Source organism: Cyphomyrmex costatus, unplaced genomic scaffold, assembly GCF_001594065.2.
Source record: "Cyphomyrmex costatus isolate MS0001 unplaced genomic scaffold, Ccosl1.0 scaffold278, whole genome shotgun sequence".
In the NCBI taxonomy this organism is placed as follows: domain Eukaryota; kingdom Metazoa; phylum Arthropoda; class Insecta; order Hymenoptera; family Formicidae; genus Cyphomyrmex; species Cyphomyrmex costatus.
Window position 1 is genome coordinate 48,877 of NW_017276888.1, and position 14,097 is coordinate 62,973.

A 14,097-nucleotide genomic window follows, 5' to 3' on the forward strand; every position below is an offset into this window, starting at 1 on the left:
CAGAAATTTTTTTTATGAAATTCAGTAAAAATGTATTAAAAAATATATATGTACACAAAATGTAAATGTTATTATAATTAATTATATAATTGATATATTGCACATGACAATTGATATACTGTATAATAATTATTTTTATTAGAATTTGAAAGTAAATGCTGATTTTTTTTTCATTATAATAAGTAAATAAAGATTGCAACTTTTATATACAAAGTGTTCTATTTATTATTGCGATAAAATATGCATTAAATACTTTGTTATTTAAAATAGTAAGCAGAAAAAAGGTAAAAGTTACATAAGAAATTAATTAAATAATTTTTGTTATTGTGTAAATTTTTCAAACAAATTATCAACTATAAAATCTTTATTAATACGAAATTATTGCAAAAGGATTTTATAAATTTTAAACTTAAAAAAATTTATGGAAACTTCTTTAAATGTGACGGAATGTTTTCGTAAAACAGATTTTGTTCGTAATACCGAATGGGAACAATTTACAACATTTTGTTTCTTAAGAATAAAAATTATATGGCAAAAGAAGAACCACTTGTAGAAAAGAAAGTGTAAACCTGATATTCATGTGTTGATTGACTAGAGAACAGAGAGGTCCTCTGATCTCTTTATCCTATAGTCAATCAATTTGAAAATTCCATTTTGTCGTATAACAAAATGAAATACCGGTCTTGTAAAGATTTTCTTCATGAGCTGAAAAATAAAAAATTAACAAATATTTGCGACTGTACATACGAAATTTTCAAATATAACTCAAACTTCAAATATAATTAATATTACTAAAGTAATCAGATTCAATCTGATTCAACTAGGTAAACTAGGTCATTCCTAGTTAAAAATAATTAAATGATTTTAATTTTGGCGATTTTTCAGTACTCTTACTGAAAAATTCAACGAAATTTTTCCATCAAAGAAGAAAGTTAATTGCATAAAAAAATCAATAAAACTGTTTTCTAATAAAAAATATATTTAAAAATATACATATAACTGTTTTCTAGCTTTGGTCTTCCATGATTTTTTAAAGCAATCTTTTTAAAAACACAAAAAAGTATGTTGTGTCTAAAAAGTTAATTACTTAGTGAAAATAGTATAAATGAAATTTTATTATCTATATATGTATATTTTATAAAATATTTTTATGTACGATGAGAGTAAAAAGATGAAAAGATATCAAAGAAAATGTTATTCAACAAATAATTGTATATCAACATTATTAATCAAATATAATGTTACGCATTTTATAGTTTACTAACGTGATAATTCAAGCAGTGTCTTATATTAACATACTCAAAATCAGAGAATGAAACTATAGTAATTTTTGTCGATATTGTTTTATAATAACGGTTTGTTAATGATGTTGCAATTTATGACTGTAACAATAACTAATTAAACGTGTTAATTATTGCATTAAGATTGAAAAAATCACTTTGAAAAGTACTTGTCACCATCATGCGTTATCTTACTAAAATAAGTAAATTCGTTATTTTTAAGGCAACAACGAGATACTTTATTCGTTACAAGCAACGAATAAAGTAATTTTTGCAATGTTATTACCAAATTGTTAATAAAGTAACGAGATAAAAAGAAAATAACGCGTGTTTCCATTCCCTGCTAAAAATACATCATCTAATGATTGTAATTAAAAATCTATCGCGTCACTTTATATAATTGTGTGTGTGTGTGTGTGTGTGTGTGTGTGTGGTGTGTGCGCGCGCGCGCACGTGTGTATATTCGAGAATTGAAACGTGTCGAAAAAGTCATATATTACATTGACAGACCTTGTTCTGAAATATTTAATATCGTTCATCTAGTCGAAAAATCGAAAAAATTACATTATAAACATTTCAGATAATATAAAATAAACGTTCATGTGCTTTACCTTTTACTCCGTTTTAAGAATTAATCTTATTGTGAGAGAGAGTATGGATAGTATTTATCATGTTCTACCAAATTATTAACTATATAATTCGATAATTATAATTCATAAAAATAATTTAGTCCCAAACGCAATAATTTCGAAGAGATGCACTTAACAATTCACTCATTCTATTAATCATTAATTATGCGTCTGTATTTTCTATTAGGTGGAAAAACTTCTTCATCTTCTTCCTTGTCAGGTGTGAGAAAAGGATCATCATATGCATAATTTGGTGCCCATTTTAATAATAATTTTTCAAAAAACTCTTCTAAGTTTCTAGCTTCTTGATAAACTTGTGAATCCACCTAAAAAAAAAGAAATGTATAAATACGAAAAAAGGTGATGATGGTAAAAAAGAATTAAAAATTTTTATCAGTTTACAGGATTGTACGTAAAAGCATTTTTAAACATAAGTCTAATGTCCGCCATAACTTGTCTTAGATCTGTATAATGGTCTATATGGTCAGATTTTAATTTATCCCTGATTATATCTAATGCAATTGGCTTCTTGATAATTCGATGATAATCAGTAATCTGAAAACAAAAACGTTTACTACATTATCTTGACTTGTCAAATACTAACATCGAGAAAAAATTATGCTGTCTCTCATTTACCTCACTTGATACAACTTCCCGAAAAGGTAAGCTTTGCTCATATTGACAATAAAGTTCTAACACAATCCTTTGTGCAATTCGCAATTCCTTAGTGCTCATACCGTTTGATCTTTTTTCACTGTTCGATATATCATCCGAACAATCGAGTACATTTGTACACAACATACACTGCCAAGTTTCACTCTCGCTAAAAAAATGCTTAATTAATCTTGAATTGAGTTGAAAGGAAGAGTGAGATAAAGGATACACCATAAATAAAAAGCTTACTCTGGAAATGATTTTAAACTAGGTATATGACAATAAAGATGGAAGACTTTTGGACATTTATCGCAACATAATACTGCGTCTCCTCCATCCATACATACGGCACACCAATCTTCGTTTGGATCGTCTTTCATCACCATAGAAGCGGTTGTATTTTTCGAATTATCTGCTAAAAAAAAGACATGTAAATTGAATTAAAAAGCCTAAGCCAAGTTTTCTATGTAAAAAAACAATAGTATAGTTAACATTTTTTAATTAAAGTGAAATAACATCAAGTTCAACTAACTTGTTGTATTCTCAGCTATCGTGTTTATATCCTCGTCGGTGGAACTATCAACTTGTGCCGAATCTATCTGATTTCTTTGAGCTTCTGGTATCACCAAGATTCCATTACTATCTAATTTTGCAATAGTGAGCATTAAATCATTTAATGATTTTTGACAAAACTTATCTAAGCTCTTTTCAGTATCGTCCGACTTGCCAGGAGTGGTGACAGGACTAGGAGTTTTGGGTATGGACGAACTGACAGCATGTAACAATGAAACGGTAGCCGAATTTTGCAACTGTGGTGGATTATCACACGAGCTGACGCTTACATTAGTGTTAAATTTTTGATTATTGTTAGTCTGTTGATTCCTTAAAGTAATTTTGTATGTATCATTGGTAGGAACTGGTGTATAAGTAGGTATATGTTGCTGTCGAGGCAAGGTATAAGGAAGGCAAGGATTTGCTTGTTGTGGTATATGCCAACGATGAATGGGATAATTTCCAATGTGCTGCGATGACGGAGAAGTCAAATTACATTGCTGCATACGTGACGTCACAGGTACAATGGACGTATTTGCCGTTTGATATGTATGAGGTGGTGGTACTTGGACTCTCTGAGGGTTACTATTTGAAGAATATCTATATCCAGGAGAAAATCGGTACGGTACATGATTGGCGGATGCACGGAACGATGGATATGGGGGCGGTGGAATAGAATTATGCGCGAGAAGCCCCCGTAAACTTGTGTTCTGTCCCAATTGATCCAGATTTTGAGCTTGCTGATGTGGATGTGTGGATGATGTTACTTGTTGCTGATGACAGGTTCCCAATGGACGTTGTTGATGCATCAGCGGAGGTTGTTGCAATCTGTTATTACTATAGTTAACAGAATACGGTACTCGTGGCTGATGCGCTTGTGGCGATGATCGAGGTGACATACTGTGTGGTGCGATATACTGTTGCATATAATTTTGTGATTGTTGAGTATGTTGCTGTTGCTGTTGTTGTTGTTGTTGTTGCTGTGGAAGATGCAGAGACGCTTGTTGCTGATAAGAATTCTGTTGCGTGTTAGTGGATTGTTGTGTTACCATTACAGGTAATGGTAATCCCTGCTGAATGGCAATGGGCATAACACCATCAGACTGAGCATTATTTACCGAATTCGTGGTTTGTTTTTGTTCAGCTTGTGATTCATTATAAGACACTGTGCTGTTACTAGCAGTTAAAGGAGACATGGACGGATATACTCTACCATCGACGACTATTGCTCCGATTGATGATACTACTGCAGAAGTAATACAAATAAATTGGATTATGCTCACAAAATATAATCCATTGGGTTGATTTTCTAATTTTAAGATTAAATCTCTATTTATTGATTATGTCAATTATACAGTATATAAAAACTAAAAAAGGTAAAACTATAAAAGTAAAAAATCAGGTAAGAAATGATTTAGTGTTGCGTTACAAACCTTTTATTAAATCTGGTACTTTTTCCAAAGATAAATGTATCCTAACAGGTATTTCAGGATTTGGAATATCAGCTCGTCTACTTTTTATTCTTTGCAAATGGCTTGTCACGGATCTGTAATAATATTATGTGTGCATATATATAAAATGGGGCATTTAAAATATTACAGCTGTTATCTCTGAAAGAACTTATCATAAAAATGTTTTATATAAATATAAAACAAAATTAAAAAGCCAATACGAGCCGACACAAGTTATCAGTGTGCAATTACAATTTATTCATATAGAACATTAAACATAGATGTTTCGACTTATGTTTAAGGTCCTCTTCAGTACATAAAAATAAATTAAATACTAATAAAAAACACAAGGTAATAATAGTGTAGAAAAAACCACTACTGCTATATCCTTTTTTTCAATTTTTTAAGATCATGTGACAGTCATATGACTTATAGCGTGTGTGCACGTGTGTGTGTTATGACTTCAGTATACCTTTTACTATATAATAATTCCATGTCCGATCCTTTTTTTAAAGCATGAGTACCAAAAAGTATACAGTGATCTGTAAGTCTGGACAATTGATCTAAAGCAACTTTTTTCTCATTTAATGTATTCTGTTTTTGATCACACACTTCATTTAATCTCATTACCAATTGCTTTCCTCTTGTATTAATAGCATTCGTTAATCTGATACAAAAAGAATAAGATTTAAGTACCTAATCAAATTACATCTTACTACAAGGTAACACAATTGTTACACTTCAATTTTGAACTTTCAGAATGTTTGTTCTATGGACAAAAATAAGAAATATGTACGTTTTATATCAGCTAAGTTACACGTTAAAAAGGTAAAAATCTCCTTTAAAAAAAAATCGGTTTTTTTTTTCTGAGTGAATATTGTTAAAACTTTAAGAGATAGAAAAAATGTTCTATAATAAAAATTGAATGGCTATAAGAATACTTTAGAATAAATTAAAGTTTTTTAAATTATTTATATATAAAAATTAATAAAAAAATTTTGTATTAGAACAACATACTAAAAGCGCATCAAAATTGAAGGGGGACAGTTGGTTGTGTTCTTTTGTCAATGAAAATATATATGCATTTAATACATATGTATTTATAATTAGGGTCGGAACGTTTGGACACAATCATGAGACACATGCAAAAAATTACTGAGTGATTTTTTTAATATTAAGTAGGCTATGTGCCTGCCAAAATGTTGTCATCTCACTTTAGTAAGCATGCGACTCACTCGTGTCACAGTAGTTTTCCATATGTATCCTATATAATGAATCTGAACTTCTATACTCTGTTCACCGAGAGAATGACCTCAATCTGTGAATAGGAGACAGTATAATGGACAAAGCGGGGCTATACTTATTATCGTAATAAATGGTATATGGGAGCTCGGATTTAAACGAATGTAGTAACCTTGAAATTTTAAAACAAGCGCAAAATGGACGAATATTTGTCTGATCTGTGGTCATTCTCTTGTTGAACAAAGTATAGACTCTGATTTATAATATATACTTACTGTACTACCATTTGTGTTATATCTTGAACAAGACTTTTTTTCTTCTCCAATATTAGAATCTGTCTATCCTCTATAACTTTCATTGCACTTTTCAATAATACACGTTTGTAACTAAAAATTATTAATTTTATCTTAAATCTTAATTCTTTAATATTTTGTTGATCGCTACTATTTACAAATCCTACCTTACTTCTTTAAGCAAAATCGACATGGAAGTACGAGTTTCAGCTGCAATTTCATGAATAAATTTATATTTGTGGTCACGATGTTCACTAAGTTGGCAGTCTCTACAAGTCAGTCTATCGCATGTTTGACAAAATAAAGATAACTGTTCATGGGAATGAATTGTGCAAAACAAATATCCAGGTATCTTCTTATTTCCTCTTTTAACATTGTCTCTATCATTTACTATTTCATCCTTAGGTTTAATTACATGATCCTTGGTTATCTTCAACCTTTGATGAGCCTTAAAATTCATCCGATATGATCAACCAATATTTCAATTTAAGTATTCATTTAAGAAACCTTTTTTTTTTATCTAAGAGATATAATACATAGATTATATATATAGAATATTTCTTAAAGCCACGAACCATGTAGCACTATTCCTAATCAAAAAATAAATCAAAAAGATCTGACATGTATATATGTACACACACACACACATATATATATATATATATATATCTCCAGATATATACATATATCCTTCATTTAATACAAATTTATAATTACCATAACACAATTTTCACAAATAAATTCCTCACATTCCATGCACCAACTAGTAGCATTAATGTTATCATGACAGCTAGTACATTTTTTTTCTTCCTCGGCTTCTTTAGCTTCGTCGTCCAATCCTACATCACTTTCCTCCTCCAATAACTTTGACAGAAACCTATTTTCAATCAAATTTTCCACCTGGCTAGTTACATTGCAAACATGACACATAATCACGTTACTCTCTACTGCAAAGATAACATTACACAAATATAAAATAGATTTAATATAAAATTATAACAAATATCAAAGTAGAAATCAGTATTATCATATTTAACAATCAAATATTAGAACGTTTAGTAATTCAATATTGATGAGTATATATTAACTTTGCCGAAGACCATTAAGAATGAAAAGAAGTGTACATATATTTTACATACACAGGATGTCCATATCGACTGATGTATTATGATCACTGATTTTATTATTAACGCACATAGTGCAGGCTGCATGTAAGCACTCGAGAAGCTTTGGGTCATCACCCATGGTGAAGACTTTATTGCAAAAAACACACTTTGAGAGAAACGCACGGATCTCACTTTCCTGACTTTCAGTAGTACATTCAATACGTTGATCATTGCAGTCTTCCTCAATACAAATTGCATCCTGTATTTGAGATTGAAGTTGTGTATCTTGCTTACAACTGTTTTGCTCTATAGGTTCCTCCTTCACTACTACAGGTAGTACTAAGGGTAAGGTTGACATTCCCACTACTAATTCGTTACTTTGATTTTCCATGGTTAATGGAAATTCGAGGATACAATTCCCTCACTTTTTTTTTTTTTTTTTTAGAAAATAGTTACGTTATAATTTATGGCAAAAGATTTCTCTCAGACAATATAGTGGATACAGCGCCATGGCAGCCATTTTAATTATACATATTGCACACACACCACACACATACCCGTCACAACTTCTGTAGATGTTTATTACCATTCGGTAATATCAAATATTTTTTAACTTGAAATAAACAAATGTCGAATATAAAATTCCGAATAAAAAAACCAACTAAATATTTTTTATTTATTTTCAATTTTCATCAATATATCTTTAATTTTGAAGATTTGGAGTATGTGACATATATATATAGCGTATAACATATATATAGACAAAACTTATGGCTCCATTGCTCCGTTTTGACTCCTGCAGACGGAAAAGCCCGATATTTTGGCTAGTATTCATGTGTCCCCGGATTTACAATAGAGTTTTAAGCTTTAAGCCATAAGAAATGGACGAATCATAGTCGATTATTCTCCTCGAATTCGACTGTAATTGGTTAATTTCTTACATAGAAACCACACGAAATTTACATCACTGATCAGTGCAATTATCATTTGAATATTTTATCATCTGAAAAAATCACTTTCCCCTCACAATTTTTTTAAATATAATTAATATATTTTTAAATATTTTTTTGGTAATTTTTTTTTCTACATTATTTGTTTCGTTAAAAAATGACAGCTGTTTTGATTCACGATGCTCGTGACTTGCGCAGAATTTAGTCGTGCGACTTCCTTTTCTGTTGGTTTCCCAACAAAGAAGTCTCCTAGTGGCATCCTATAACGTGAGTTTTATTGCAATTCTGTTTTGTATAAAGCATCTCTATGATATTTGAGCAGCTAATTTTGGAATAGATAGTCATGTTCATAACACACGCAATTCTTTTTTATTCAATATGTACTTTAATGATAATTTTTTGTAATTGGTTTGGAAAAGCTGAATTGGATGCACGTGGCATGCTTTATAATTTTCAATACATTATACATGGATTTGGAGTTAGATAAATCTTTGGATTTTGTTATTTTAAATAGTAAGAAGGTTGTATACTAAACAAGGTTTCGAGAACTATTTTGTATAAATCTGAAGTTACTTACATATGATTTTGAGGTTAATACTAGTTTCAGCCCTGCGCACAATGGGAGAAATATTAAGGTAGGAATAAATGTTAAAATTCAATCTAATATATCAGATATCAGTTACATCGGAATATATGGTTTCTGATGTGAGTTGAAGTCTTAATATTTATTCCTGTTCCTAATATTAGTAATATTAATCATATGCAATAAGATAAATAATTATGGCCTATCAATTGTATTAATTTGTAAGTTTGATGCTTATAGCATGAAATCATTAATTTTTCTAAATTGAAATTATATTAGAAGCATCTGAGATTCAGTTTGACTGTAAATGGCTTATTCTTATCGGTATTTAGTCTAAATTCAATTAATTTCATATAACTTCAATTTATTTAAACGTTATCACATCCTCAAAAAAAAAATTTGCGTAGACTTTAAAATTGAATAATTGAGGAAAAGTTTGTGTTGCTTGTATGCAAAAATAATGATAAAATTATACTATCTTTGTTAATTACAATAGAAATAGAAAATATATACAAAAAATCATTATCTGTTATTTAACGCAGCAATACCTACTTGTCTCATTTTTAATAACTAATAAAAATAAAACTATTTTAGGTTGATTCGTAATTCAACCACAACGTTAAAATGTCAGGAGGTTTAGACGTATTAGCACTCAAAGAAGATGACGTTACTAAAATGTTGGCTGCTGGCACTCATCTCGGTGCTGAAAACGTCAACTTTCAGATGGAACAGTACGTTTATAAGAAAAGAGTTGATGGCAAGTATTCTACTCTTTAAATATGTAACTTATATTTCTCAATATATGTTTTTCTTTTTTTTTTTTTTGCAATTATAGGTGCTGGTGTAAATGTCATCAATCTTCGTCACACCTGGGAAAAGTTATTGCTTGCAGCTCGTGCTATCGTTGCTATTGAACACCCCAGCGAAGTTTTTGTTATCAGCTGTCGTCATTCAGGTCAAAGAGCAGTTTTGAAATTTGCGGCTCATACTGGTGCCACACCTATCGCTGGACGTTTCACGCCAGGTGCATTCACCAATCAAATTCAGGTAAAAAAAGAAAAAAAATGAATAGTTCTTTTAAGTTTTTTGTACAAATATCAAAGTGATGTAACATTTTATTCCAGAAATGATACTTGTTGGTTTCTTTGGCTTAATCTTTTCTGATTTTCTTGCAATATTGTTGGGCATTTTGACAATTCGTTGAATGCAACATAGTAATCAACTTTTGTTTTTAGGCTGCCTTCCGTGAACCACGCTTGCTGATTGTCACAGATCCATCTACTGATCATCAGCCTATTACTGAGGCGAGCTACGTAAATATTCCAGTCATTGCTTTCTGCAATACTGATTCACCACTGCGCTTCGTGGACATTGCGATTCCCTGTAATACTAAGAGTTTACATACTGTTGGTTTGATGTGGTGGCTGCTCGCCAGGGAAGTATTGCGCCTGAGAGGATCTATCCCACGTGAAACCAAGTGGGATGTTGTGGTCGATCTCTTCTTCTACAGAGATCCTGAAGAGGTCTGTGCTATCCAATTACTGTTTTTCGTTTTAAGTTTATCGTAATGATGAAAAAATAGTATCCAGAAATTAATCTGTTGGTTTTTTTTAATGGCTTAATCTTTTCTGACATAGATGGAACAAGTGTTCCTCTACCAATTTCTATGTAGTGATTGATAATGAGTTACGAAACATGTTTCTAGGCAGAAAAAGAAGAACAGGCCGCGAAAGAAATCGCGCCGGTGAAGGAATTCACGGGTCCAGTGGAGACTGCTCCAGCCCCTGAACCTGGCTGGGTGAACGATGTTGAGTCTACCGCCGTAGCCACCGAGAACTGGGCCGATGATGTAGCACCACCAGCAGCTACGGCTATTCCTGCAGCTGGCACTACGCCATCATTCCAAACCAGCGGTGATTGGGCTGCCCAGGTACAGGACACATTCACAGATTTATTTCCGGTTTATTAAATTTAATTGGTTCGCCTATTTCTTTTTTTTTTTTTAATACTTGTATAGTTCTGATTTGTATAGCATTGTTTTATATATGTATTTATATAAAATATTCATCAATACTTAAAATTATGCGTGAATTAAATAAGGAATAGTAAAATTCATAAATTAAACGAACTTGTAGTGAAGTTCGATTTCAATTATATTCATCCGGACGAGACAATGCATAATTATTTTGTATTGCTACATTGAATGTTGCTTTCCTTATAGAAAACATTCGACACAAATGTATCTTTGTTATTCATTAAATGTCAATCAAAACAGAACGTTTGTGTCGACTGTCAAAAAAAAAAAAAAGAAAAGTGAGTTACCGATATCATACGATTATTAACCAATATTATCTATTTAGCCTCCAGAGGAATGGTCAACGCCCGTAGCAACTGCTGCTGCTCAAAGCTGGGGAGGTGCAACCAGCGAAAAGTGGTAATTTTGTGCCTGCTAATATCTCAAGGACAATGCACTTTGTACAGTGTCTGTAACAAGACCCTTTGAAACAAAAATTGTATACGCTTCTTTTTCTTTATTTAATTCCCTACCAGCGTCCTGCATCCTGTATAATAATTATTGTGATGCGAGCAACTGAATTTTTTACTTTTATCGTTTATTCGACGATTCGACGTGAAACAATATAATGATACATTAGCTCTGATAGTGCACTTAAAATGTATTCCGAAATCGCGTACACGAAATGTACAGTACAATCTTCTGCATCAGAAAAAATTTTTTCCTCTAGCAAAATTCTTGACTAAATTTTTAAGTGAGAATAATTTGAGAAGCTAATGAAAGTGCACTCTATAAATCAATTAAAAAATACACAATTTTTAGCAATTCAGCAAGGGCTCTGTAATAATAAAAGTTAAGCTTTTCTGAATTCATACCTATTTTGTATGTGCGCGCGCGCATATATATATATATATATGTATATAGGGGTCCTTTATTATTATAATAAAAAGACGTTTTTAATTTTGCTAGCAATGCTTTTGATTTTATCAGCAATAATTTTTTGCATGCAGGATGATAAATGAATAGACTTATAGTTTCTATGACATTTGTCAGTTTATATATTGTGTCGTAGACATTCTTTTATAGATGCAATCAATTTAATTATGCAAACTTATTACACAAAAAATATAAATGTGAATATGTATATATTATAATTATCCATTTATTTGTAAACTTTGAAATCGAAAAAAATATGATCCATAAATGTAACTTTGGAGTTGCATTTTAAAATGCGCTCTTCAAAAGCAATTTTACTTGATATATATAACGGGTGCTTTCCATTTGATGACACAAGTCGATACAAGTGTCGTTCTATCTTTGTCAATCTCTAAATGTCAAGAAAGATGTGTCGACTTGTGTCATCAAATGGAAAGGACCCAACATAGGCTATGTTGATCCATTTGATGCTACAAATGCTTCGAAATATTTATAATGTCACGTGTACTATATATTTCAAATAAAATTTCCTCAGAACGTTTTGGAATATAGCTCTTGTATAAAACATTAACTAAAGTTTTACTTAAACTGATTTATGGTAACGATTGTAACGTAATTAATTTTATCTGCTTAGATATACAGTATTGTAACCAAACGAAAACAATTCTGAAATCAATGGTTACAATGGCATATGAGAGGTAGAACATAGAATACAACATGGAATTTTAGAAATCGACTATCATATTATCTAAAGTTACGGAAGTTGACTCTTCACTGCATTAATCACGTCAAATAACAGGGTGTCTCGCGAGACTCCTCTAATCTCGCAGGTGGAAGGTAGATAGGATCGAAATAAATACAAGTTTTATACCACGATTCTTGCAATATTAATCTAGATATTAATTTTCGAAATTGTACTAATGAGAGCGACGCTTCGGCTGCTCGAGGTATAGCCTGGCCAACTTTTTCGAACATGGACTGTATAACGACACATGTGAGCGGCGATGTCAGGCGTAGAGCAACGGCGTGCTTCCCCTCTTGCCTCTAACGCGCTGTCCAGCGCAGTCTGTTTGAAAAAGTGAACCGGGCTATACCTCAAGCGGCCGGAGCGTCGCTCTCCATTTGTACAATTTCAAAAATTAATATCTATATTAATATTGCAAGAATCGCTAAACGATATAGAACTTTGTATTTATTTTGATCCTATCTACCTTTCTGAAGGAGTCTTGCAGGACACCATGTATAGTCATGAGAAAAATAAATGAATTTTTTATATAATGTAATTACAGTAAGAGAGCATTAAAAATTTCAGAGAAGTTAGAATGCTAAAACAGCTATTTATTTATTTTAGTATATTTTAGTTTCATATGTATTGTCATTTTTTTTTAAATAAGTTTTTTTTATGCATTTATGTAAAAAATTCTCTATAAAGTATCATTTCATAGCAATGTTACTTCAATAACTTGTGCTTTTATTGTTTTTGAAAGCACAAGTATGTTGTCCGATTTTCTCTTTTAGTGTTCCAACCTCTCTGAGAAATTTTAATTATCATAAAAATAAAACTTTGTTCCCGTAAGATATCGGTCTGAGATATAATACTAACAAAAATAATGAGATAAATCGCAGGTTATTTCCGTATCTATCGATATTTATTTTTGAAATGTTAATGTTTGATGAACATAAGCAAGGTTGCTACAAATTTGCAATCGTAAAATTTCCTTACATTTCCCTGATTTACTGACGAAATTTTGAGATTTTTTCCTGACCTAGAATGATTCATCAACTTTGCAATTCATACTTTCCTCGGTCTTTCCAGTAATTGTACATACATGCAGGTTTTTATTTTGAGGAATCGACTTCCAAACAATAAAAAAAAAGGTTTTCAAAAAAGATTACGGCAAAGCGTAAAACCAAACCATATACACCGACTTCCTTGACGCATTTTCAAAATTCCCTGTCATTTCCCTAACTGTGGCAACCCTGGTAAGTTTACTTTATTAGGATGAAGAGCAGCTTGGATACTGTTCATTCATGTACATTCACGAAATATTAAGCTGCGTCCAAACTATCGAGCCGAGCCGCGAGTTTCGAGCTGAGCTTCGAACCGAAATTATCGAGCTGAACTTTGATTAAAATCACGTATAATATGGATCGCTTGCGACGCTCATGAAATTTAGTTAAAGCTCGACTTGATTTCAGTTCGAAGCTCTCAGCTCGAGGTTCGGCTCGATAGTCTGGACGCAGCTTTAGTATTCCTGGAAAGAATAGATATAGAGATAACCTGCGAGAAATACATAGCTTTTATACTGAAAGTACTTGTGGAAGTATCAAAAACTACAGATTAATTCGTACAAAATTAAAAAAAAAATGAAAAATAAAAATGTAATATTAATGTTACAAAATGAAA

The 14,097-nt window shown here is 31.4% G+C and overlaps 2 protein-coding genes across 4 annotated transcripts; one reads left to right on the top strand and one right to left on the bottom strand.

Annotated features, from left to right (window-relative positions):
- Window positions 1-1,610: 1,610 nt before the first annotated feature.
- LOC108774927 (E3 ubiquitin-protein ligase TRIM33) lies at window positions 1,611-7,919 on the bottom strand. Of its 2 annotated transcripts, none has more exons than XM_018541171.1 (11): window positions 7,241-7,919; window positions 6,819-7,048; window positions 6,269-6,549; window positions 6,084-6,194; window positions 5,039-5,233; window positions 4,549-4,661; window positions 3,096-4,361; window positions 2,813-2,975; window positions 2,546-2,732; window positions 2,312-2,464; window positions 1,611-2,235 (listed from the first exon to the last, which is right to left on the bottom strand). In XM_018541171.1, the coding sequence occupies exons 1-11, from the start codon at window positions 7,596-7,598 to the stop codon at window positions 2,062-2,064; spliced, it is 3,231 nt and encodes a 1,076-aa protein (XP_018396673.1). In that variant the 5' UTR covers window positions 7,599-7,919; the 3' UTR covers window positions 1,611-2,061. The 2 variants fall into 2 exon arrangements, with proteins under 2 accessions (XP_018396673.1, XP_018396672.1); XM_018541170.1 differs by having other exon boundaries at window positions 2,813-2,978.
- Window positions 7,920-8,370: 451 nt separating this feature from the next.
- sta (stubarista 40S ribosomal protein SA) lies at window positions 8,371-11,256 on the top strand. 2 transcript variants are annotated; one of them, XM_018541178.1, is made up of 6 exons: window positions 8,371-8,424; window positions 9,335-9,497; window positions 9,576-9,787; window positions 9,976-10,263; window positions 10,446-10,670; window positions 11,101-11,256. In XM_018541178.1, exons 2-6 carry the CDS (start codon window positions 9,365-9,367, stop codon window positions 11,176-11,178), a joined length of 936 nt encoding a protein of 311 aa, XP_018396680.1. In that variant the 5' UTR covers window positions 8,371-8,424; window positions 9,335-9,364; the 3' UTR covers window positions 11,179-11,256. The 2 variants fall into 2 exon arrangements, with proteins under 2 accessions (XP_018396680.1, XP_018396681.1); XM_018541179.1 differs by having other exon boundaries at window positions 9,335-9,471.
- The last annotated feature ends 2,841 nt before the right edge of the window (window positions 11,257-14,097 follow it).

What these genes read in the sequence shown, in the direction of transcription:
- LOC108774927 (XM_018541170.1), bottom strand. Translation starts at nt 7,598, where the DNA reads ATGGAAAATCAAAGTAACGAATTAGTAGTGGGAATGTCAACCTTACCC. An exon ending in AGTCGATATGGACATCCTGT is followed by an intron (nt 7,049 to 7,240) that starts GTATGTAAAATA and finishes TTATCTTTGCAG; the next exon opens with TAGAGAGTAACGTGATTATG. An exon ending in GGGAAGTTGTATCAAGTGAG is followed by an intron (nt 2,465 to 2,545) that starts GTAAATGAGAGA and finishes TTTTGTTTTCAG; the next exon opens with ATTACTGATTATCATCGAAT.
- sta (XM_018541178.1), top strand. Translation starts at nt 9,365, where the DNA reads ATGTCAGGAGGTTTAGACGTATTAGCACTCAAAGAAGATGACGTTACT. An exon ending in TTATAAGAAAAGAGTTGATG is followed by an intron (nt 9,498 to 9,575) that starts GCAAGTATTCTA and finishes TTGCAATTATAG; the next exon opens with GTGCTGGTGTAAATGTCATC. An exon ending in TCTACAGAGATCCTGAAGAG is followed by an intron (nt 10,264 to 10,445) that starts GTCTGTGCTATC and finishes ACATGTTTCTAG; the next exon opens with GCAGAAAAAGAAGAACAGGC.